Consider the following 27,138-nt stretch of genomic DNA (forward strand, 5'->3'; position numbering starts at 1 on the left):
TATTATATATATATATATATATCCTATACATAAATAGATTGAGTATTTACTTTAGTTTTAAAAATATTTCAAAAATGAGAATCACTTTCTTATTGTTTTAACAATATTATCACCAAATATAAGGCAAATGTGGACCAATTGGTCAATACTTGGACTGAACAGCCTCTTCATAAGTCGGCAACTTATGGTTATCAGACCACTGACTATCACTTGATTCATCTATTGGTGGCGCAGTTGGCATACAAGACACTGGTGGGTAAGTCATGGATGGCATCAATGGTGTTGTGTGTTGTCGTAAATGTGATGTCATTTGATGTCTTAAATCAGCGGTTCTCACATTATTAGCGCTATTTTGTTGACCAGTAGTTCCGTTAGTCACGACTTGTGTGACCACCAAATGTGGACTAAGAACAGCTCCTCGACTCAGACGACGGCGACAACAACAGCGGACACAACATATTACGAGTGAAGAGATGGTCAAAATGATGACACATATGATAACAAATGCGACCAAATCATCACTTTTGGTCAAATAAAACAATACTATCGATACAATCAATACAAACAACAATAAGACCACCAAATCTGCATTTAAATGATATTCATTTCAGTTAATTAGTTATCAATACATATATTAGTAATTACTTGGTTTGTGACCATCTCTTGGTCTCTGATTGTCACTAATTGTCGGCATTTTTAACACATTTGACAATAATATCAATGATTCATACAATCAATACATCAAAAACATTGCATTCATTGTACACAACATTGCATTGAATTACAAATATTTACATTAGAGTTGTCAACAGTTAACACGGGTTTCGGGTTACGGGTATTACAAGGTTTCTATTGTTGAAAATTTAGTAATTAAAGTAACATTTAAAACACTGGACTTAGTATTTGATTAATAGTTATCATATTATTAATTATTTAAATACACAACTTTTGTGTCAAATTATATAATTTTGAAAATATGTTTATTTATATCAATCAATATACTGTATGTAATCAAAACTATTTGAAAGTTAGCATTAATTACTACTATTAATAGTTTACATATCATTGATATATCTATATTTGACTTTAAATTTCAACATTGATTTCAATTAAAACTAATTTATTAAATAAATAAATATATTTTTATTTTTATAACAATAACAAAAGCTTATTAGTTAATAATTTATAATAAAAATATAACATAATTATATAAAATATTAAATTAAAACTTAAATAATTAAATGACGTGAAAAAACAAATTGATGTGAATTTATGTAAATTTTAAACCAAATTATAACAAATTTTTTATTTATGACTCAATCACTTGTTATCTCTAAAGATGTGCTCATATTTTGGGGGATAATCTGATCCCAAATCGCTATTACTGTCCAATATTGGCGCCGACGGCAGTATTGTTATAGCAGTATATGAAAGCCGAGATGTGTTATCATTGGTGACCCGATATCGGGGCAAAATATTTGACCTATTATTTGGACAAATTTGTGGACAAAATAGTCGGAGAATTATGTATCCAATGATCAGAAAAAATGTGACAAATGTTAGAAATATTATCGGAGAGTTTGAAAACAAACAAATCATCAAAACTATTGCGATGGCTATTATTGTTAGACCTATTGATTGAATAATTTATATATAATAATATAAATTAATTAAAACAAATTTCATAATTAGTTATATAATATAAATTTTACTCACAAATGACTTTTTGATTAAAATTTTGATTATATTTTCTTTCCCAAATAAAATTCATTTCTTAAGCTAATTGTTTTTCAAAAATTTAATGACAAGTTTGTAGATCTTATAGTAATATGAAATCCATTTCAGTAAAAGATGATAATTGTTTGAAAAATAATGAAAATATGTATTTTGTGGCCATTTTTGTAAGCATTTGGATGTTATATGTTTTGTATGAGTTTTTTCTTAACTATAACTAAATCATAAGCCGTTTAATAAACCAGTTATTAAAAGATTGAAAACTTGTTTCTCCCAACTGTTTGTTTGTTCCTATTTTTCTGCTATAATAATAATAATAATAATAATAATAATAATACTGTACTTATGTTTTGTTTTTTCCAGTGATTAGGTTTTAAAACAAATATTTCACTACATTATTGACTGCATTTCTATTATATTTTCATATGAATTAAATCTTAATTTTAAAATTTTTATAACCAGAGATTTAAATTTTAAAATTTAAATTTGTTATAATTTATAATAACTATTCTTTTTATTTAAACTACTTATTTTAATTATAATTAATAGATGAGATTTATATAAAATTTAATAAATCTAATTCAAATTATTATTTTAACGGTATAAATACGAAAAATTTAGTTATATTAATATAAAATAATAAATGTTAGAAAATATTCATTTTATAGAGTTATTTATAAAAGTATTATGTCTTTCAATGACTTCTTTAACAATAAGTTCTTCAATTTCAATGTTATCTTCATTGGAAATTGTGATCATTTTGTGGTCATTATTGGAAACAAGAGTCACTTTATATTTTCTTGTATTTAATTCATTGGCGATCACCAGTTTGTGTCCATATTTGTTGAGAGCAGTCCTTGCTTTCTCCAATAATATTGATTCATCCGTTTCCAACTATAATCATATATATATTTAATTATAATCATAATTAACAACAATTTATTACTTTAAATGAGATGACAAAAGCGTTTGGGACCCAAAACTTGACGAGTGGTCGCAATACTTTGGGAACCAATTCAAAGTTGATACTCAACTTGTCATTTGAATGTATTTTATGGACTGCCTTGAGATTAGTTTAGATTTTTAGTAAAATTAAAATTAATTCAATAAATCCATTACTAATACCATATTTGCTGGGGGTATATAAAAGTCAGAGACAGCGGCCGCTAAATATAGCATAACATCCGCTCCTTTTAATTGCAATATTAACGCAATTTCCCGCAAACAGTGTAAATACTCGGCTAATGTCGTGAATGTTATGCTTAGTAAGTGGTCTTTACTTTTGTTGAATAGTTTTAAATTTGATAGTATTTTAGTTGACATATCGGATGATACTAAAAAGTTATATAAAATTGTTATAATATAAATATAATAATTATTAAAGATATATTTATACTTTTAATTTCATTGTTATCATTGACTTGAAGTGACAACAAAAATTCAATGGCATTTAAATGTCTTACAAAAGGTTCCAATGATTTTAAACGATATAAAAATATCACAGAATATCCCATTTCTATAAAATATCTATTTTCATAATAATATTTTAAAAATTTATTTTTAATAAATTATTACTTAATATTAATACAATAATTGTTAAATGTATTATAAAAATAAATATTTCCTTGGAGTTTTTCTATAATTAATTTAAGGAAAATTCAAAAAATTTATTCAATATTTGCAATTATTTTGAAATATCATAGTATGAAATTCATACTATGAATGTTAAAATTTAATGTCAACTACAAATGTCATTTTTAAATATAGTATAAAATAATTACATTTAATATTGTTTTAATATTTTATTCTTTTAAATATAAATTAGTTACTTTACTAAAATTTGTATACTATATTAACTAATTTATATAAATCTATTAAAAATCTATAAAATTTAAATACAGTAATGTTAATGACGTAATAATAATATCATATAAATAATATAAACTTAAGTAAAAATTAATTAAATCACTGAAAATCATACTCAGCTGAAGCCGAACCTCGAGTTCCGGCAGAGAAGTTGTCGACAAAGCGAACGGTGTTGTGTTCGAGGGGTACTGTAGTTCCCCCGGACTGGTAGTCAAGCAGTTAAACAGTTAAACATTTTCAATATATTTAGGTATATATTAAGTAAACCATCAAATTATTAATACCGTTATCAAAACAATCCTTTTGTCACTATTTTTATTGCAAAATTGTTGAACATCTCTATGAATTGCATCCAAATTTGGCGGCGGTTTTAGTTCACTAAAGAAGTGATCGATTTGTTGCTCTTCGGCACTCATTTGTTGGTTGATTTCCATCGAAATTAATGTTAATAATGAATAACTTCTTGAATCAATAACAGTAGTTCCAGTTGTTAGCAGTTAAGTACTGTCTCTGTAATGACACGTAAACATCACTGACACACATGTCTGGGTCTGTCTGTAGTTTGCGATTACAAGGCGTGCGCTCTTTGAACCACAAATCAGACTCTGAAGAGTCACTCAACCACTTATTGTTATCACTTATCAAATAATAATAATATTGAATAAATCACATCAATACTAATGTACAGTATATTATAATATACATATTATAATATACTATACATTATTTTATTATAAACTAAGAATTTTTAAAAAGTAAATTTAATTATCTTTAAAAAAATTTACCGGTATTTTTAATACTATTAATATTATATGAATTTATATTTTGATTTTATTTATAATGAAATAAATAACTAAAATATAAATACTTTTTCATAACAATAACGATTCATATCTCTGTAAATTTAATAATCATTGACTAAATATTTATATTATGGTAATATATTTTATGAAAAGTTAATAAATAAACTAATTTTATTCAATTTAAATAAACTTTTATATATGATACTTTTATTTTGGGAAAAATTTTAAATTAGTTTTTAATAATCAAGGATATTTAATTTGAAAAATGTTATAATATATTGTACAGCATTTAATTTAGTATCAAAAATGTGATAAAATTATTATTTATTTTTAAATGACTGACACTTGTTATCATATATTAAACTCATTTCTCATTGATACCAATACGTGTACTTAAATATTATATACAATGAATGACTTGCAAATGTATCGTTAATTTATAAAATCAAGTGAAAATGTTTTAATATAAATTATAATTTATTGCAATTAATATTTACAAAACCGGTAATTGATTTGAAATATTGACATTTATTTAATAATTAAAACTATTAAAATTATTTAATATTTAAAATTATTGTTTAATTAGATTAAAACAAGTAGTTTCTAGAATTGTATCATTCAATTCCTATAAACAAAATTATTTAAATTAAAAATAAGAAAACTTGTAAAAAGTTTTAAACAATTAGAAAACAACAAAAATTCGTTTATTAAAACTAAAAAACATTTGTCAATAAGTCATCTATTGATGAAAACGGTTATGTTTTTTAGAAATTTGTTAATTGTATCAAAAGTAGTGAAACTAATGCCGACAGCAATGGGACCCTTAACCCAATTAAGGCTCAGACCTTTGTATAATCCACTAATCAAACCTTCCTCTGTCACCACTTTTCTAATGGTTCCCATAATAGTCTTATATTCATTATTCGTTTGCATTCGTCTCCTAACTATATCTAATGGATATGAAGACGATTGTCCAATAAGTCCAGCACAGGCACCAAATGCTAACCTTTCAAAAGGATTTGGTTCACGAAGTGTGTACTCTTTGTGTAAATAAAGACAACAAAATGTTTTTAAAATAATTATTTGATTGACATCGCAATCATTTGATTGTCAAACCTGAATGAAATCTCTTTAGTGTTTCATAAGTAAAGAAACCAAATCCAGAGTAAGGAATAACACCGAGAAGTGTTGGAACAAATCCGCGGTAGAGGTTCACAAACCTTTCATTCCTGAAAACAGATGACAGATCTTTGTATTGCTTTTTGTGTGTGACTGCCATCCGAGCCCGCGCTAAGTCTAACGGATAAGTGGCTGTAGTCGACACAACACCGGCCAGAGAACCGGCCAAAAAACTGCGGCCCGGGTTTTGGCGTCTGTTAAATCAATATCACAAATGAAAACACGAGTAAACAAACGTCAAAGACATTAATGACTAACTTCTGTGCGTTTGTCTCGACTTTGAGTAAATGTTTGAGCTGTTCATGTGATGAGTACTGTATGGCTGCGTATGGCATCACCCGAACCATTGTGGCCGAGTTGCCCCTCCAGAGACTCATTAAACCCGATTTATGATATGAGTTGACCAGAAAGAAAACGGCTTCACGAAAATTGAATGACATGTTTCGGGTCTGGAAATTGATTTTTGTCCGATCGAGTGGTGCGATCACAGTCTTGGCCAGTGCTCCGGCCGTCGCCCCCGCTATCAGGGATGAGATGACCCGATGTGAGTGAGACAACTAAGACAAACATACAAACTATTTGTTAGAAAATGTCTTTTCATACAATTGTCTCATTACTGTACTTCATGTCTATGTTTGCCATCATTACCAGCCATTCATATCTATTAACACTAAAAGTTTAAAACAATATTTCAATCAATCAATTAATAAATGGTTTTATTATTGAATACTAAAATTCAAAGCAAATAACTATTTATTCAATTCATTCAAAACGTAATGCTTTGAAAATAAATGTATTAAACGGACAGACCTTCAAAACATTCAAATCACATGTCATTACGTCATGTGATGTCACTCTGGAATTGCCAGATATAAGTAGAGATGAAATCCAAATATTTTCAAAAAACCGAACCGAAATCATATAACCAAACCAATAGTCAAATTAATAAACAGATAATGCTTTCAATGATATTATTACAGTCTCATAGCATTCATTTCGACGAGTGATTCAATAATATCGACGAATGAGTGAATGAATTCGACGGTGAGATAAACAATTCGATGAATGCATTATTGAAATCCATGTATATATCGAGTGTCACAAACTGTACACAAAAAATCTTATTTTCATTTTAAACTCAAATGTTTTTCTATTGTTTTTTCTAAAAATACAATATCTGTCTATTTTTCATGTCTTAACAAAAAAATTATTTATAATTAATTTAACTACTATTTGTATATCATTGTAAAACATTGCTAATAAATACTTGTTTAAAATATACGTCGATTTCAATAATGCATTCATCGAATTCATTCACTCGTTCGTCGATATTATTGAATCACTCGTCGAAATGAATGCTATGAGACTATTATTAGTTATTTATTTTATTTTTATAACAAAATTGTCAATTGTTTTAGTCATTGTTAAGAACAGTAATTAATTTTATTGTAAATACATTGATATGGCATTGCTTTACATAAGAAAGTAATCGTATAATTAATGCTTATAATGAACATAAAAATTATGAAATCTACCATGTTAATAATTATAATTATACACACATTCATATAAATACTAACAGTTTGTAATAGTAAAGTTTATTTATTTTAATATATCAAAAATAATTGATCTAGTAATTTATTATCAATATGAATAATGTTCCATTTAGGTCATAGAATATTATAAAATTAATTAAATCAAAATATACCATGATACATCTCAGATATAGCAGTTTGAAATTTCTAAGTTTTCATACTTCAACGTTATTTATGAACAAACGACTATTATTTAGAAATTGCCAAAACACAATTATATTTGATCTAGCTCATATACTTTTTTAAGATATGGCACCTCTTTGTCCTCACATACCTGAGCTGTAATACCAAAAAAAGTTTATTCATAAACAAAGATAAAAACTAAAACCGTTTTCGGTTCCGGTTTTACGTTTTAACTGAACTATGTTTAAGCATACTATCCATAAGCACCGGTAGACACTCCTCATGGAGTAATACTCCTATAAGAGAGTGAATTCGTTACTATTGATGGCTTGATTTACACATAATATTAGTCCACAAAACACTCTCCACTCACAACAAACCATCAATTTATGTGTTGTAATATACATACCCTTCCAAACTAACTAAGCCCTACCCCAACCTCAAACCTAACTTTTCGATTGATATATGTATAACTAATGCCAGTATATATACTGTACTTTTATACACAATTATAATTTTTTATATAATTGATTATTTATACAATGTGTATACATGTTAAACATTGTTAAACTAATTTACATAATTTATAATTTAATTACTACATTAAATCAGTTATAATACAAAACAATGACTGCACTAAATAAACTGATTTTTAATAGTTTATAACAATAAGCGCACATTCATACCAACACTTTCAAACCAAAACATTAAAAAATATTAATAAGCAATAGAAATGACAATAAAAAATGCATATAAATAACTATTTATTATTTTGCGCCCAAATCATACAATAAAAAAAGTTATATTAAAAATATTTTTTATCAAATAAAGTTTTAAATATCTAAAAAATACATTCATTTTAATTGTAAAGTTATTTACAATTGTTTACCGAAATTGTCGATCATATCGCTTGCTTTTCTCACTTTCGGTTAAATTAGTATTTTTGATATTTTAACGGCACTGTCGGTCACGGGTCTCATATTTAGCGGTCAAGTTTGCGGGCAAATGTGGTCACAATAGTCGGTGTTTCGTATAAATTATAAATTCAATAAATTAAATATTAAATAGTTTTAATAATTAATTTGAACAAATAGTTATATAAAATTATAAAATAAAGAAAACTTTTTATTAAAACTAGTTGTGTGTGAGTTATATTTGATAAAAAAATAAAAATTAAAAACTATTAATTATACTATTATCAAATAATTAATTAAAAAATTATTAATAAAATATATTTTTATTATCATTTAAAAATTATTAAATATCTTGCAAATATATTGTATAATATGTACAGGGTGACTCAAAAATATTTATAAACTATATAATTTTGAAATGTATGTATATATTTTGTAACAAAAAAATACTTTTAAAATGTCGCGCTATTATTAATTATAATAATTTAAATAAAAAAATAAATAAAATATTTTATTATACACTTAATTAAAATATAACTATATCAGGGTTGCTAAAGGTTTTCGATTTCAGGGAGTATAGGGTGGATTAAAATGGCAAAAAACTCAAAAAAGTTTGAGGGGATATAGGGGTGAAATTTTTTTACTGCATTTTCAAACAATTTTTACCAAATTTGAGTAAATTCCTTCTAAATTCCCAATAAATTATCAACAAATACTCAAAACGTTTTTAAAATTAATAATGCATATATATATATATATAACTTTTTGATTATAATATTAAAATTATTATTATTTAAATATCTAAAAATTATGTTATCAATATGACTACAGTTTATTAGTTCAATTATAAGTTATCAACAATATTTAGACGATCGATTAGCTAAAATAAATGTTCTAATGATATCATTTTATTATTATTATTATTAATTATAACTATAAATTATTTATTCATTACATAATTATTTTTAATTCATTATTTAAATATTTTTATAGTTAACAATAATAGTTACAAATATTTTCGTACACCCTGTACATATACTCATAATTATTATTTTTTAAATTTCTGCAATTTAAAAAAAAATTATAGTAAATAATTGAATCTAATGTTTTTTAATAATTTATGATTTATATTTATATATATATAATGATTTATTGAATAATTAATTAATTAATTTTTATAATAATTATTATAAATGTTAAAAAACTTTAAATATATATAAATATATTGTACGTTATGTATGGTTGTCTATGTGTTACCAATTACATGATGTAATCTATCGTATAATAAACTATACAATTGTTTGTATGAAAGTGTTGGTATGATTGTGCGCTTATTGTAATATAAATATATTATTTATATATTAAATACATTATAATAAAATTATATTACGAATTGCTGAGACGACAACAATGTAATAAAAGTCCTATTCATTAACTAAGTTATCATATTTAATGCTTACAATGACTGTAAAGCTTAGACTCTAATTGTAAATATGATAACTTAGTTAATAAATAGGACTTTAAAATTAACATGTATTATTATACATTGTTGTCATCTCAGGATTTTGTAAAAAAATTTTAATTGTATTACAATCTATTCAATGTATTCAATCTCGTCATATAAAATAAGTTTACAATCGATATACTGTATAAAATAATAAATTTATTAATAAGTATTAGTTATAATCTTATATAAAATTTTGATATATAATAATAAATAGTTATTTAAATTTATTTAAATTTATTATAGAAAATATACTATAATATATAGTTATAATTAGGTTGTCCATTTAAAGGTGATAAAAATAGTTTTAAGTCACTATAAAAGTTAGTAAAAATTGGCAAATAATTACTAACTAAAAGTTATAATAATTATTATTATTATTTTAATTCACAAACTTACTGTAGATTTTAATTAATTTTATTATTAAAAACAATTAAAACTACAATAAATTGAAATAAAAACATTAGAAACCGAAACCGTATTGAAAAATGTTTCGGTTTTATGCGGTTCACTGAAACCAAATGGTTTTTGGTTCTGATCTCTAGTTTAAATAAATAATAAAATTTGTTTTTAAATTCTATTTCTGATAGCAATAGACGGCAGTAATGAATGAAAAACAAAATCATATGATTTGTTGAAAACATTCAAACGTTTGGTTTGTTTTTAGTGATCATCTGTTAAGACATGGATTTACAAGACTTGTTTCAGAGCTGTAAGAAAGGAGATCTCAATATCATTAAGTATGGCTACAGTTATATCCATCACATAATGTGATCAAACAATTGGTTTGTTTTTTGTTTTCAGACAACTTGTCGATCAAAAGGAGGTTGAGTTGAATGTGAGGGACAAATGGGATTCAACGCCACTGTATTACGCGTGTCTTTGCGGACACACTAATGTCGTCAGATATCTTCTTAAATCAGGTTTGGTTACCATTTTGTTGTTGTATTAATGAACAGTTAGTTTGACTGAAGATGCTCTCACTTTTCAGGTGCCAGATGTGAGGCCAATACTTTTGACGGCGAAAGATGTGTTTACGGAGCACTGACTCCTGAGATCAGAAATATTTTACTTAAAGATTATTTGGTGATCACATCAAAAACTATTCAACGCAACCATTACGATGAGTTCTTGAGAAAGTAAGTAATTCAATGCCCAATCAAGTGATAAACTAATTGATTGATTTATTCAAACGATTTTATATATCATCAGATGTCTAGAAAGTGGTGACTATTTTGATGTGATATTTTCAGTACACAATCGGATCTTTAAAGTCCACCGATCGATACTATCCGTTACCTGTGATTACTTCAATGATATGTTTAAAAATAAGTGGAAAAATAGGAAAATTATTTATATTAACAATTATAAAGTAAGTTATTACTGTAAAAATAATTACAAACAAAATTGTTATTAATATTATTTATATAATGTACTAATTATTAGGTGAATCCATTGGCTTTCAACATATTATTGCTATATCTATATACCGGTCGTCTTGAATGTGATCTTCATTTGATAGAAGATGTGAAATCATTGGTCAAACAGTGCAAACTCTATAGACTATTGCAACAAATTGATGATTCCGTCAAAAAGATACATTCATTTGGTTTGTTTTTAAAATATTTAAAACATTTTATAAACAAGTTTTTAAGTTCAATGTCTATAAAGAGTGTACAAAACCCGGAACTAATGTCAGTACAATCACTGTTGAATCTGAAACCCATTCGCATCACTTCAATATACTTTACTTGAATTGTATCCCAAGAGATGTTCACTTTTGGATCGATGGCTCAGAGCTGCCATTTTTGACAGATTTTTCGTCGTATACTTTCTTTGATGTTTACTTTAATGTAGAAAATCAACTCTTCAAATGTCATAAAGTTGTCATTTTGTATATTATTTATTAGATATTAGATTATTACTGATATATACTGTATATCATATATTAGGTCTTCTTTAGCGGTCGAAGTGATTATTTCAAAGCATTATTTAACGATCACTTCATGGAAGCGAAGAAACAAATTAATGGCATTCAAGTATTTGAATTGTTTTATATAAGTATACAAACATTTCTGGTAATTGCATCTTATATTTATCAAAATAGTGCTCAGGTATGTTATAATTATAATTAGACATTCAACTTATATAGATTAGCACTATTATGTTTTTTTTAAATTTAATTACCATTAGTTTAATTTGAAAAATGCATACGAAGTCATAATGACTGCCGATCTTTATTTAATGCCGGGTTTGAAGAGACAATGCGCTAACTTTATTGGACAACATCTGACTGTTAATAATGTTATATCGACTTTATTAACCTCTCGTTTATTGCAATTAACTAAACTCGAGGGTCAGTGCGCAGAGTTTATGGCACAATATCTCCATAAAGTAATATATTAAACATTTAATCAAATTTAAAAGAAATCATTTAACATTTATTTTAATTATTAGATTATAAATAAAGAGGAATTTAAGGATCTTATTATAAACGATGCAAAGGTTTGTCAAAATTGATTTATGCAAAACAAAAAATTATTTATTTTTTACAGGAGGTTAAAGGTCGTCAGGAAACGGATACAATTGACATAATCGATGACATCAGATATAATATTACAAATAATGTTCAGACATTTTCAGCCATGTCTGAGGCCAACGATAAGCTCCGTATGATTGAAGAGCTTCTGGAAAATATAGGTTTAGACGCATAGATATCTTAATATATATTATAAAATTACGTTAAAGTTTTATTATTTTATATTTGTTGTTTACATTTATTTGATTTTAGTATTACAAATTATATAAAAACATAAAATTAATTGTTTTATTTATATATTATGTTCAATTTAAATATACGACAAGTTTTAATAATTGATTTATATTAGAGTTGAGCAAAAAGTTTTAATATAAAAACATTGGTTAAAAATGTGAATTTTTTGTCAAGATTTTGTAACTTTTTAAATACTGTTTTTATGTTTAAATTAAATATTTTAAAAATAAGTGATAATTTACCGGTAATATAAAATTTAATAAAACGTTTTAAAAAAGATTTTCTAGTTTTTTCAACAAAATGTAACTTTTTTATGACTGCATTTGCATATAATTTTTTCAAAGTACATGTATATCTTTCCATATAGTGATAAATAAAACTAAAATACAGTATATGGTCATTTTAATATTTTATACCCAGGGGCAAATTTTCATATAATATCACATTTTTTGTAAAAGGTTTTTGCGGTGTTTAACATATAAATTAATACACAATATAAACATATTTTTTATTATTTAATAAAGAAGTTTCAATATTTGATTGTTAATAAATAAAATTAATAAACTATTGTTTTATAAAGTTATTATAATAACAGTATATATACTGTACTGTAATTACCGGTATTTTACACAAAACAATGGGTGACGTTATATGTGTTAATGTATTGACAATATCATTGACATCGATGTCAAGTCTATTATGATTTGATTTGATATTAGATTTGTTGATCACTTAATGGCCATAATATCATAATATCATAATATCTTTGTATTGTTTAATCACTTGTAAGCCATGGATCAAATCTATTCAGTATTGAGACATAATTCAAGTGTAAACAATGGATTCACTGAATGGTAATTATGATAAAATGTATTTAATTATAATGAATGAGATATTAATTATTATTTGTATTGTATTTTATGGTAAAGTGTATCACAATTGAGTCCATTATGTTGTATATCAAGTGGTAATATAATGGCCTTCACGTCGACCACTGATTTAAGTGAATCAGTGCCCAAATGGATGGTATTTCATGTATATGTCGTCGACCTCAACATACCATATAATCCCTATAAGTAATATCATATATATATGACTGATATGATTGTTGTCAATAAATGTGATAACTTTTGTATTGATAATTGAATTTCAGAGTTAGCTCACACTTAGAGGAGATAACAGCTCTCGAGTGGGATATCAGCGGAACTAAGCTATTGATTGGAGACGTGACGGGAAATATAGAGTTGTGGTCAATGAAAGACTATTTAATCAGTGAATGGTATTTACTACACGTCCATCAGTTTTGTGGAGAAAGAATATTGTCATCCATTTGGTTTCACAACGGAATCAAAATTGGCATCAATTATGATAAAAAAGATATAAATGTGTCATATCTGGACAAATACACTCACACCAAGTTTGCCGCTTCCGTCCGACAGTTTGGTGGCAAACCTACCGAAGGATATTTAGCTATTTCTAGCTCTGGACTCGTCTGCGCCTCACTCTTCTTGTCTGACGGTACTGTTGTCTCCGGAACTGAAATCTTAGGTCATTTCAGATCTAAACTTAAACGCGTTGACGTTTGTTATGCAAAAAATGGTGATTTCCTTGTAGTTGCAACTAATGGTTGCGCCGACTCTTCAATTAATTGTTACGGAGTGACTGTTAAAATAAACGCCAGCACTAATCCTCAAGAAAAGCAAAGATGTCAAATCACATGTCAAGCATATACCAGCTTTTATATGAGTTGCTCAAAATCACTTACCACTGATGCTTATCGTGTGATCACTCATCTCAAGTTTGTCTTGAGAGAAGCCGCCGAAGCTGTAGTTATAGCAGCTTCGGGTGCTAACGGATCTACTGTTGAATTGTGGGAATTGCGAGAAAAAACTGTATCTATTCATAAAATGTTTCAAAACAAAACAAATAATAATAATAATGATATGAATAATCCGGTGCCGGGACCTAAAACTGTTGTTTGGCAGCACAATACCAGTTCAAGTGCAAATTCAAGTGTCGTCTCAATTGCTACACCGAGACTCTCATTATTTGACACGAGTCCTCCGCCATCCTATATATTGGTTGCATTTAAGGACAATACAATCAAATGCTTTTATAGAGAGAATTTGCATTTAGTGGTAATCTTAAATATCGGTAATATTCATAACCGTAATCTCGATTCAAACAAATCATTTGGGATGCAAAAGGCATTGACAACTCAACCGTCAATGACAACAATCTCAGACATGCAGTTCACTTGGAGTAGTTGTGCAATGGTTGCCATTGATTCGCTGTCACAGATCTATGTATATAAGTTATCGCCGATCACAGACCCGGGCGGTGCTATGAATCCTAATTACGCTCAAACAATGCTTGAATATTGTTTGGTTTCCGGTAACGACTGGTGGGATGTTATCGTTAGCTTAAAACCAAATCTTATCGAAAGTGTTTGCGAAAGAATCACCGAATCTTTTATGAATAAACAACAACTAGAAGGACAACAAAAATGGTTGAGTCGTTTCCTTACAATTAAAGCTTCTCTGTATCGGTGTCTTAACAACAGTAGTGCTAACAATAGCGGTCAATGTAAAGCTGGAGATTTTTATACACTGATTATGTTGAATGCCATCGCAACCACACTTAAGTCACTGTTACGGCCGCGCGATAACCACGAAAACGAAGGACCCGCTGAAAACCTCAGTCTTCTCATACAAAATAAAGGCAATGATTTGCAATTCATGAATGTCGACAAAATTCTCATGAATTTAGAAAATAAGGATTTTTGTGTCGAACCACAGATATTGCAATCATTTCAACATTTGCATCAATGGATAGCAGATCTAACCCTTTTTTTATTGGCATCACTTCCTCAACAGTATCATCACAATCAGTTCAGATTTCCAGGGGTATCAATATATTCAATACTGTATATTATTTATGTTATAATATTAATTATTGTTTCATTTAATTATAGGGCGGATTAATATTTGATACAAAAGCGTTGAATACATTAAGAGAGCTTTTGGTGATAATAAGATTTTGGGGTCTAATAAATTCCGGTTGTTTACCCATATTCACCAAAATGCAGGATAATTTAGATGTCATTTCTCTTCTCTTTAAACTATTGTCTAAAACAGTGACTGAAAATCTCGATGAAAGCCTATTGGATGAGTGCTGTCTTCTTCCAAATCAAGTATTGATTCCTCAATTAAATTTATGCCTCAAAGCTATAGGTATAGCGAGTCCAGCACTTTATAGTAATGTTCTTCCTCTACAATTTGAGTACTTCATTGAGCCGTCGTTTTTAAAATTTACGGCTAAAACTCATTTAATTGATGGCGCAGTCAATTGTTATGCCGGTCGTCGACTTGATGTAGTTCGTTATGTTGGATTGGGAGCCATCAATCAGGACACGTCTAACTTGCGCTCATGTAGTCGCTGTAATTCAGTGTCATTGCTTAAACCAATAATGCGATCTCCGGCTACTCGTGCGTGGGATCAGAGATGGATCAAGAATTGCTTGTGTGGCGGACACTGGAGGGTCAATCAATTTAATAACAATTTACACACTTAACTACATTTACTAATTTATTATATATTTATACTATATTTTGTCATTATTTTTGTAAAAAAACAATTTTCAATTATGTATTGTAAACCATGATTTCAAGTTTATAATTATTAAACATTTTTAAAATGTATTTATTTTTTCAATAGGTTGTCATTTTATGCACTGATTATTAGAAATAATTAAAAGTAAAGTAATTGCAAACTAAATTTGATTTATACTATTGATCTACAGTACTGTACAGTACTATTGATTTATTATTATCCGGTATATACTATAAATAGCTTTCACTTTATTTAGCATAGGATTTATTATAATTAGGGTTAGATTGAGATTCACAGGGAGGGAAGTTCCCAAATAAAATCCTTCCAATTTTCCCGGAAAATATGGAAAATATATTATATTCCCTCCCTTGATCGTTAGAAAGGGAATATATAATTTGTCATACATTAAAAAGTACTTAATCTCAATGACTATGTGCTTCAATTGGGACCAGTATGTTAGTAATAACTCAATCAAAATATGATTCAAATATTATTAAATATTTAGTAAAAACATTAAATACATTTTGTAGACATTTACTATACAAACGTGTTTTTAATTAAACATTATGTAATGTGAGTTAGGGTACGATAGGTGGTACCACAAGGAAATGTCTTCCCAGGGAATTCCTAGGGAACAGGGAATATAAGGAACTTATGGAAAATAAGACGAGGGAGGGAATCTGATCTAACCCTAATTATAATAAAAATAATTTATATACAGTACAGTAGATACTAAAAATTTGGATACTTTTTTCTTTTAAGTTGAATACAAAAATTTCACTCAAATCATTGAAAAATTAAATAATAGACTGAGATTTTTTTTTTAAATTGATTTTTAATAAAATATTTTGTACTTTTATTAATTACAATTTTATTTATCCATACATACAGTATATGCAAACAAATTACTTATATAAATATACTTTTGAGAAACAAATAATCTCTTATTGTTTTATAGTTATTGAAAATATACTGCGATTAACATTAACTGATCGATCCTTTATAAGCTCAGTCATGTGTTAACCATTTAGTGATCAATTTAGTGTTAACTAACCCAATGTTAAAAACATCATTTTACACATCAATACTTCAATATTTTACATAAAGGCTTCAAAATATGTTATATTCTGTATATTGTACTGTACTGTACTGTACTTTAATTGATTTATTGTGAAAATTAGGTAACTTTTACTTGAATGTAAAAACTTTAATACTTAGTTAAACTAAAAAATGCTAATAAAAATCAGTTACTCTCATAAAAGCAGACATTATGATAAAAATTTAGGTAAACTTTATAAATAATATTAATTGTTTATTTAAATTTAATACAATTTTTTATCATAATTACTTAGTTATTGCAAAATTATTTAACAAATGATAAAAATAGGTCACAAAATAAAACATTCAAAAAGTTACTGTAAATTATTTATGTAATAATATAATAGATTATTAAATATAATAAATTAATTTATTTTCTCCTATTTTACTAAACCTGTATAATAAACAATATATAATAAAACAATTATTATTATTATTTTAATAATTATTAGATAAATAATAGAAAATGTATTTAAATGTAAAGTTTTGTCGATTTAATTGTCAAATAATGACTTTATATTTACATTTGATGTTTGATTTGTTACTTCAAATGAAAACTATTTTCAAAAAATGACAAAATGTGTAAACAATGTAACGTTTTATATGAATGAGTAATTGAATGACTGAGTGATCACTCAATAATAGTGTTGTGTTTTGCCATCACTTCTTCATTAGGTTTTGATGACTTGAATGATATTTGTGTGTATTATCTGATCCAACAAACCATATGTTTTGGTGATTTGTGATTGTGATTGTGATTTGTCACACATTTGTTAATAATTAAAAATAAAAGCCAGAAGTGTTGGTTGTGTGAACACGTGTGACAAATATATGACATAATTATTATTATTATGATCTTCTGTGTGACCTATTGTGACCATTGATGTCATATTTAATGAAGAAGTGTATTATATTTTAATTGTTTTGTTCTGCAGTTATGATAATCTTTGTTGAAATTTGATAACAATTAGAGTAAAAGTGTTGAAACATTGAAACAATGGGTTCACTATTGTCTATATTTAGGGTATTGTTTGGCATTTATTTTAAATTAAAAATTAATTATTATTTTAATAACATTTTATTTGTTTAGACAAAGAGGGCTACAAAAGCTATATTAGAAGATATTGAGAATGAGATGGAATCGCTTCAAGACTTGAAGGAAAGCGCTTCCAAACGTGAAAAGACAGCTATATTTGTCTTCTTAGTGTTTATAGTCATGTGTTATACGATCGCGGCTTTCATTTTATTTCGTTATTACATTGTTTTCAATACATCTAAAGAAAATCTGATCATTAATTCTGTTGCTTTACTTGTATTTATTGCCACAATCTTTGGGTAAAATAGCGAAGACGTGTTTTTATTATCTATTGCTAATTATTGAATTTTTCAGACTTTACGGTTTAAAAAGATTACTTCATTGGTATTACCGATGGATTCAAGAGTATATCAATGAAAGGCTTAAACATTTGAGAAGACAAAAGAAGAAAATATTAGAGAAAGTGAAAGAAACTGAAAACTTTAAGGACGCCAAAGAAATTCTTGAGAAATACGATCCAAACGCTCTCTTTGAAGGCGTTTCCTTTCGGACGCTAAGCAACACTCCTTTACTTAATCAACCGACACAATCAAGATTATCAATAGATCCACAACTTAGATATCGTGGCGGCGGTGCTATGAATACTCCCATTCGTCCGATGCCTGCTATCATGTCATCGACACCTCAGAGGCCAACTATGACAGGCTTTAGCCAAAATTTAATAAGAGGTCCACAATTGACACCACAAAGAATGCCAATGATGGCAATGCCACCACCCGTTCGATTAATAAAACCTATTTTACCGCAAAGGCGTTCAGTTATGGATAAACTGGTGGATTATGTTGTAGGCGATGGACCTAATAATAGATATGCACTCATATGTATACATTGCTATTCTCATAACGGTATGGCATTAAAGGATGAATTTGAATATATTCAGTATAAGTGCGGTTATTGCAAACAATTTAATCCGCCCCGAAAGGTCAGACCAATCGCTCCTCGCATTGAAAGTCAACGGACATCTCTACCACCAGTTATAGATGAACCAGAAAGTGATACCGAATCTGAAAGGGGACGAAGCAATCAACAGACAACTAATATTCAAGAAATATCGACTCTTAATGACGTTCATAACGATAACCACAATAATAAAGACAGTGATAAAAATCGAGTGCGATCTGACACAAGTGATGAGTCAATTGATGCACAGACTGTGAATTCGACCACAAAAACAGGTTCTAATGAGACAATCAATTGTAGTGAAGATGTTAACCAAGAAAGTGAAAACAAACATCAATTAAATAGTAATAACAGCGAAATAGATAAAGAAATACCTTTTATTGACGAACAGAACATTTGATAATTTGTTAAATATTTTAATTAATTTGAAATGTTTACATCAATTGATATAATATCCATTTCAATAATTAAATTAAATTATTAATTATATTTAGTCATAATTTAGTCGAAAATAATTTATTACCCAATTTTAAATCTCTGTATATTGTGATAGAAATATAAACTAATGATTTTTATTAACAATTTTATTGAAAAATAGAGATTTTTTAATATTAAAACGAGATTCTTTAGGAATGTATTGTTTCCATTGATATGTAAATTAACTTTTTTGGTCGAAATCTTGGAAAAACTTATAAACACTGGAAAAGTCTTTATCGGAATAGCCGTTGTTTTTCATTAGTCTATAAATTTGATGGGAAAGTGTTCCCAAAGGTGTTGGAGAGTTAACTCTTGTGGCAGAAGATTGTGCTAAACCTAAGTCTTTAGTAATAAGTTGAGTCATAAACCCTCCCTTATATTCATTACCCGCCGGAAGATTTTGGCCTAAACCGGGCACCGGATTATACACTTCAGAACTCCAGGAACGACCTGAACTGACGTTTAATATTTTGGTCATAAGTTGGGGTTCAAGACCGAGATTTTTGGCTAAATTTAATGTTTCACTTAATCCAATCATTGAAATTGCTAACATCATATTATTACAAATCTTGGCCACAGCACCCGTTCCCACGGGTCCGCAATGAAACACGTTTTTACCCATAGATAACAATAAGTCTTTGATCGCTTCAACTTCGATGGCATTTCCGCCGACCATAAATGTAAGCGTCGCCGCCCTGGCAGCCGGCACTGCACCTGACACGGGAGCGTCCAAAAAGACGGCTCCTTTTGTTTGCGCTTCACTTGCCATTTGTTGAGAGGTCTGTGGATCGATAGTACTCGAGTCTATCAAAAGTGTTCCCGTTTTTACTTGACTTAACACACCGTTATCACCACAATATACTTGTCTTACGTGAGCACATGTGGGTAACATTGATATAATTCTATCACATTTGTTGGCCACATCTGCTGGTGAGTGTGCTATCAGAGCACCTTTATCTGCAAGCGCTGCCATTGCTTCTGGATATACATCATAAACAACCAGACGGTGTCCTTTATTTAATAAGTTTTGAGCCATATTTGAGCCCATATTTCCTAATCCAATGAACCCGACTGAAGACTGTGATGTGTTTCGCACTAAATATTTGGTTCATATTTGATATTTTAATAAATAAATCATAATTTACCAAATAATATAAAAAATAATAATTTTATAATACAAAATTCATTTTTGATAAAAATGAAAAAAATTAAATTTGTAATAATTATTAATTAACATATCCATATGGATAAATTTTATAAACATAAATAACAGATATATGATATTATTGTTATTAAAACTAATTGAATTTTCTTAACAAGTGTTAGTGTCTATTAGATTAAACTGATGGCAAATAAACGTGAAAAATATATTTAATTGTATTGACAACAACACACACATATATATTAGTGCAAATATTCTAATAATTAGCATGCTTAATTCATTAACATATTATTGATTAATTAAAGTATTTAAGTTATATTAAATTATATATGTATTCAATGTATTATATCAATATTAGTAATTGATATAGTACCATGAGCAATCATCTTATTAAATACACTATTATATGTATGATATTAGTTATAACTTATAATGTCTAAATAAAAACTTATTTTAATTATGGATATACCTTGTATTTTGTTGACCAAATTGAAGTATAATTTATACCGAAATTGTAAGACATTTTTAATCAACATTTTGTTAATAACAAATTGTTATACATATATTTTTAAAAAATTTATTTAAAACAATTATATTTAATAACTTAAAAATTGATTGCCAATAGTTTATAATAATGAATTCAATGCCACCTTATCTATGAGTTTGCGCTTTTGGTGTTATTTTCAAATATTTTGTACACAAATATCAATTGAAGGCTATGTTGAAGATATTTTAGACTAATGCTATTATACTGTACTGTACCTATAAATTATAACTATAGCTATGCAATATCGGGGTTTAAATGGTCAAAATCGGTCGGAAAATCGGGAGTAAAAAATGACAAAATCGGAAAATTAAATTTTGTTTATTTGCTATACTACTGAATCAGTAGTACTGATAGTCAATAGTTGGTTAAGGTATACATTTTGACACAATTGTCTAATTTCGGCAAAAAACACTTTTATACAGTTTTTCGGGATTTTTCCAAAAAACACTCAAAATCAGGAAAACAATAGGTGTTTATTTCAGTCTAAATGTTAACAATTGTATAAATATGAAATTTCCGACGATTTAATATATAATAAGTTTCTGGAATTGCCGTTTATGCATAGCTCTAGTTATAATATATAAGCAAGGTCACTGTGAATATCAATATTAAGATAGTCTAAGAAAAATATTTTATTTTTTGTTCATTCAATTAATTATTTATTTTTTCATTGATTTTATTATTTAATGTTATCAACTTTAATTTTTTATAAATTGTTGTATAATTGTTTGAATGTCAAAAAATAAGTTTATAATAACACTAACATATGGTATTTGACAAGATTTGAATTGATGTTTAAAGGATTAAAATAAATTTTAGTAAAATCATTTAATAACTAAGTCTATTAATTGAGTCTACTATGAATATTGTAATTTTTATAATTATATTTATTACTATTACAATTACAAATATATAATAAATACAATATCATTGAAAGCTACAATTTTAGATAATAATAATAAATATTTTTAATGATTACTTAAATATAATTAATTAATTTTATATTGAAATTTTTAGTCTACAATAATTAGAATTAAACAAAATGTATATTAATTCACATTTAATGAAACACCTCTGTATAGGAGATTAACATATAGTTGAACACATTAGGTATATATATAATATATATAATATAATGTTTCATTAAATATGAATTAATATACATTTTGTTTAATTCTAATTATTGTAGACTAAAAATTTCAATATAAAATTAATTAATTATATTTAAGTAAACATTAAAAATATTAACATTCATTGAAATTTATTAATATTTATATAATATATATTATATAAATATTAATAAATTTCAATGAATGTTAATACAGAAAATATAACTTTTTTTAATTAATTAATTTGTTTGTTTGTATTTTATTACAATTGTGTCCATAAAGTAGCACAAAAAAATGTTTTTTTTAAGTACTTGGAAAAATATATTAGATATTTTACTTAAACAGTTTAAAATTTTCACACATTAAGTCTATTAAATAAAACTTCTATTAATATTAATACAGTATAAAAACAATATAAAATACAATAAATATTAAACTTTTATAATTATTTTTAAATAGCTAAATTGTACATTATAAATGTGTATAATAATAATAATAAGTAAAAATGTTTGTAATAAATAATATTATTATATAATTGAATATCCTATATAACATTAGACATTAAATTAGTCATTAGATGTTTGATAAAACAATCATTTAGTGAAACACACACAACATATACAGTACACACACGAGGAGTGCATTAGTCGTTAGTTCAATGCCACAGCACAGCCCCATATGAGAGAAGGGGTGCTTTGGTTGGTAATCACCAGTTCCTCAGTAATGTTAAAAAACAGCTTTTTATTGTTTATTGCCTGCAAAACAACATTTATGTTAAGATATTCTTCTCCTATGAAATAAAAGTACGAAATTATAGGCTTTGATTGGTTGCATAAAATGCAAATCAGTCAATGGGTCGTAATGTTAATTACAGTCATCTAAATGCAATGCAATTCAAAAATTTTTTGTTGTTGTTAAACTTGCTATTAAAATTATTTTTAAAATTTATATGTATATATATTACACAGATTTTCAATTGCTATGTACGCTAACCAACCCCTCCAAGAAATATATAGACAAATACAAGAATATATTACCCGTGCCTTTAGATTATCTCAACTTTTTATACTTTATAAAGTATTAATACTTTTATTAATGCTATAGTAATTGTAATGATGAGTGTTGTAGTGAAAAAAAAATGAATTGCAATTTTGTTTGAATAAATTTAAGCTATTATTATGTAAGAAATAAAAAACAAAACGAGTGGTTCAGCTAAATGTTAAACAAAAGTTTTTTTTGAATTACAAAGAAAAGGCCGCTATTTTCGTGACACCAAAGAGTTCAGGCCCTCAATGAGTCTTTAATTGTCAAACAAAAATGCTTAATGTTTTCATATTATTATTTTTAATATATATTGCCTTATTATTTCTGGTTTTATATTATAACTACAACAAAAAACAAATTATTAGTTTATATTTTAATTATTATAATAATATATTTGAAATTTGTTTCATTCATGAAAATCAAAACTTATAATTTACTTTACTTTATATACAGTCTATGAAGCAAACTATACACAATTAAAATCTATTTTATTTTTATAATTTACATTTATTATTTACTAATTTAAAATTTATTTTTATTGTAAGTATATTCAAAAATGTTAGTTAACATTGGATTTCAATTAACATAATGTCAATATAAATATTTTAATGGCTAAATAAAATGGGGTTTATTATAATGTCAATTTTTATGTATTTTATATAATAATTAAAAAATATATTTAGATTTATATTATCCAATACACTATTATAGTTATAATGTATTGATAATGCAAAATATATTTGTGTTGTTTCAAATTTATGCACTAAATTAATATTATATGCTGTAAATTATTATTAGTGATAATAGTTTATTATATATTCATTTTATACAAACCAACCCTTAAGAATAAATTAAATATTTTGAATAAAATATATATATTATACATACCTTTTTTTGCATTTAGTTATATAAAATATAAATTGTTTAAAAACTTATTAAATTCTCATTATTTTTATGTTAATGCTTTGATATATGATGTATTGCATTAAAAAATAAAAATTGTTTTATAAAAATGTATTACATTTAATAATATTAATAAAATGATATTGTTTATAAATAAATTATAATTTTCTAATATTTGTTTATATTATTAGTAATATATAAATATAATTAAATTATTATAATACGTGTTTTAAAGAGTTACAATATAATTAAATAAGAGAATCAATTAGTTGAGATTATAAATTTCATATATTTATTTGAAAAATTATCAGCTTATTTGGTTTATACAATACAAACAATAATATTTTATAAAATACATTTTGGATAACACATGGATTTGAATCAATAGCTTATAGTTAAAATGATACTCTCATTCATCAAAATATGATAAGAGATTTAATAGTGCAATCATTTTATTGAACATTTGTTTTGTGTGGCTAAAGGGCTTAACAATTGTATAATTTGTACAAATTGTTTCATTTACAATCTCAATCACATCTAGTGATTGATCTATTGTTTTAGTTTGCATTTACTTTCTTAACCATGTATTATATTATAATGAAATACTTTCAAAATTTATAAATTTTGTAATTATGTAATATTAGATTTTTAACATAAATTTTAAAAATTTAAAATAAAATTGATTTAAAATTATACTTAAATTATAATTAGATAACATTATATATTCAAAATTAGAAATTATCAAACAAGTTTGAAATAATAACAAAAAACTAACTTTACATAAAAATGATATTTAAAAAAACATTTTTAGATAACAAATTAATGGTATATTTTGATGAAATCTTAGGGGATTTGACAATATGTGGGTTCATATATGAATACCACTGTTTCTCACTAACGCACGATTGCATGAAAACCTTATTATAATTCATTTTTTGTATGTTATATAAAAATAGAGTGCATTTGATATGATATGATAAGAGATAAGTAGAGATCAGGATTTTGATATCACAATGATATTAGAGTGAAGGCAGTGATGGCAGTGATGGCATACAAATACCTTTTGATGCATACATGAGAACTATGAGGCATCAACTGTTCAAACTCAGTGCTCATCCCAGTGCTCAGTCGGCACATTAAATATGCATAAAACTGGTGTTAAGGCTTTAAAGATAAAAGTTTGCCTACACTTTGCTATGAGTACTCATAAATAATCAATAAATACTTGGCTTTAAGATATACATAATAATATACATATATAAAAAGTTACTAATATATTAATTGACAGATAGACTATCTTTTGCTGTTATTTTATTTATTTAGTTTATTAATTGTTAATCCACTTTTACTTTACTTTAATATCTAAATTAAATTATATAATAATTTTTAATTTAAAAACAGATGATGTAAACAGAGACTTCATTTATAAATTATAATAAATAAACAAATATCTAAAAAAAGATTAATTATTATATTTACAATTTTTTATTTATGATACATTTTTTAGAACACTTGTAATTTATTTTTTAAATATGAGATATCTTATAAGTTATAACTTTAGATCACAAATCTTACAAATAGTTTACTATAATATATTTATGACAGACACCATAGATTCAAACATTAAAAATTATTTTTAAAATGAAAGCTTAAAACAATGATTTATAGTTATATATTTATAAATTTATGTTTAATATTCTAATGTTGTGCTATAAGTTATGATATACCATATAGTTATCATATAACCGTATATAATACTATTCAATATTGTATTTATGGTGTATATGTTTGGTGTGTTTAAACTTCAAAAACATTTCAATAATTCATTTTATGTCCGTTTGATTTTTATTAAATTTATTTCAAAATTACAAACAAATGAATTGTTGTAATGTGTTGTGTCAAGTCTATGAAATAAAAAAGAGAGACAAAAAAATAATAATAAAAGATATTTTTGTTTAGAAGAATATTATACACACTATATCACGAAATAGAGAGAGAGAGAGAGAGAGAGAGAGAGAGAGAGAGAGAGAGAGAGAGAGGCAATGTTGGCAAATGTTTGCCCATTGGATGCCATTAATCAATGTCTGACAGCGAGACAGTGGAGTCACAACTCATTCTTTGAAAAATATTTATGTCTTCAATACATAACTGATTAGCACAACAAACATGACTTCACTCTCTATGCCATTACAAGACATCCAACATTTATCGCCACTTATTCTTATACTTCAATACCATTATTAATGACTTATTAATTAATTTATTTCATTACCTTAGAAATTACATATAAGCGGTAATATATTTAATATTATCTAAAATTAAAGTATATTTATAATAAAAATAATTTCTAATCAATATATTATACTGTATTTGAATCGGTTTAACTTCCAGCTCACAGATAGCCAGAGGCCTATTATAGAGTTTAGAGAGTATTTATTGTGTGAATCTTTGGGTTATATCTATTGTGTGAATGTTTTGGGAATAAAAGTGCTAAACCTTTAAGCGTTAATGTTATTGACATTTATATAAAATACATTTTTCAATATTGGATTATACATTATATTTAATAACTATTATTATGGATACAAATTTTTGACAATTATTGAAATATATAATTACAAAAATAGATAATTGATATATTAAAAATTTAAAAATAAATATAATAATAAATATATTGAAATTACAGGTTACTGAAATAT

General features: G+C 26.1%; 7 protein-coding genes across 7 annotated transcripts; 3 read left to right on the top strand and 4 right to left on the bottom strand.

The window, feature by feature from the left end:
• Window positions 1-27: 27 nt before the first annotated feature.
• LOC128960074 (uncharacterized) lies at window positions 28-777 on the bottom strand. The gene is made up of 2 exons (XM_054306145.1): window positions 646-777; window positions 28-585 (listed from the first exon to the last, which is right to left on the bottom strand). The coding sequence occupies exons 1-2, from the start codon at window positions 692-694 to the stop codon at window positions 143-145; spliced, it is 492 nt and encodes a 163-aa protein (XP_054162120.1). The 5' UTR covers window positions 695-777; the 3' UTR covers window positions 28-142.
• Window positions 778-1,320: 543 nt separating this feature from the next.
• On the bottom strand, window positions 1,321-4,201 carry LOC128960239 (uncharacterized). Its single transcript, XM_054306311.1, has 7 exons — window positions 3,885-4,201; window positions 3,716-3,804; window positions 3,131-3,261; window positions 2,860-3,068; window positions 2,681-2,797; window positions 2,405-2,628; window positions 1,321-1,483 (listed from the first exon to the last, which is right to left on the bottom strand). Exons 1-7 carry the CDS (start codon window positions 4,032-4,034, stop codon window positions 1,321-1,323), a joined length of 1,083 nt encoding a protein of 360 aa, XP_054162286.1. The 5' UTR covers window positions 4,035-4,201.
• Window positions 4,202-5,138: 937 nt separating this feature from the next.
• Window positions 5,139-6,449, bottom strand: LOC128960070 (mitochondrial coenzyme A transporter SLC25A42-like). Its single transcript, XM_054306140.1, has 5 exons — window positions 6,393-6,449; window positions 6,205-6,252; window positions 5,841-6,139; window positions 5,520-5,776; window positions 5,139-5,443 (listed from the first exon to the last, which is right to left on the bottom strand). Exons 2-5 carry the CDS (start codon window positions 6,235-6,237, stop codon window positions 5,139-5,141), a joined length of 894 nt encoding a protein of 297 aa, XP_054162115.1. The 5' UTR covers window positions 6,238-6,252; window positions 6,393-6,449.
• Window positions 6,450-10,297: 3,848 nt separating this feature from the next.
• On the top strand, window positions 10,298-12,433 carry LOC128960057 (ankyrin repeat and BTB/POZ domain-containing protein 1-like). The gene is made up of 10 exons (XM_054306126.1): window positions 10,298-10,458; window positions 10,523-10,641; window positions 10,710-10,857; window positions 10,931-11,090; window positions 11,165-11,327; window positions 11,390-11,601; window positions 11,671-11,832; window positions 11,912-12,112; window positions 12,176-12,223; window positions 12,274-12,433. Exons 1-10 carry the CDS (start codon window positions 10,403-10,405, stop codon window positions 12,430-12,432), a joined length of 1,428 nt encoding a protein of 475 aa, XP_054162101.1. The 5' UTR covers window positions 10,298-10,402; the 3' UTR covers window position 12,433.
• A 699-nt stretch (window positions 12,434-13,132) lies between these two features.
• LOC128959414 (mediator of RNA polymerase II transcription subunit 16-like) lies at window positions 13,133-16,087 on the top strand. Its single transcript, XM_054305358.1, has 4 exons — window positions 13,133-13,345; window positions 13,421-13,567; window positions 13,645-15,397; window positions 15,466-16,087. Exons 1-4 carry the CDS (start codon window positions 13,284-13,286, stop codon window positions 16,063-16,065), a joined length of 2,562 nt encoding a protein of 853 aa, XP_054161333.1. The 5' UTR covers window positions 13,133-13,283; the 3' UTR covers window positions 16,066-16,087.
• A 1,725-nt stretch (window positions 16,088-17,812) lies between these two features.
• LOC128960567 (endoplasmic reticulum junction formation protein lunapark-B-like) lies at window positions 17,813-19,605 on the top strand. The gene is made up of 3 exons (XM_054306684.1): window positions 17,813-18,225; window positions 18,292-18,536; window positions 18,592-19,605. The coding sequence occupies exons 1-3, from the start codon at window positions 18,199-18,201 to the stop codon at window positions 19,595-19,597; spliced, it is 1,278 nt and encodes a 425-aa protein (XP_054162659.1). The 5' UTR covers window positions 17,813-18,198; the 3' UTR covers window positions 19,598-19,605.
• A 118-nt stretch (window positions 19,606-19,723) lies between these two features.
• On the bottom strand, window positions 19,724-21,443 carry LOC128960569 (3-hydroxyisobutyrate dehydrogenase, mitochondrial-like). The gene is made up of 2 exons (XM_054306685.1): window positions 21,306-21,443; window positions 19,724-20,769 (listed from the first exon to the last, which is right to left on the bottom strand). The coding sequence occupies exons 1-2, from the start codon at window positions 21,370-21,372 to the stop codon at window positions 19,856-19,858; spliced, it is 981 nt and encodes a 326-aa protein (XP_054162660.1). The 5' UTR covers window positions 21,373-21,443; the 3' UTR covers window positions 19,724-19,855.
• Between the last annotated feature and the right edge of the window lie 5,695 nt (window positions 21,444-27,138).

The sequence above is a fragment of the Oppia nitens genome, unplaced genomic scaffold, assembly GCF_028296485.1.
Source record: "Oppia nitens isolate AA-2021 unplaced genomic scaffold, nextdenovo-longstitch-racon4-pilon3 scaffold4_pilon_pilon_pilon, whole genome shotgun sequence".
Classification (NCBI taxonomy): Eukaryota; Metazoa; Arthropoda; class Arachnida; order Sarcoptiformes; family Oppiidae; genus Oppia; species Oppia nitens.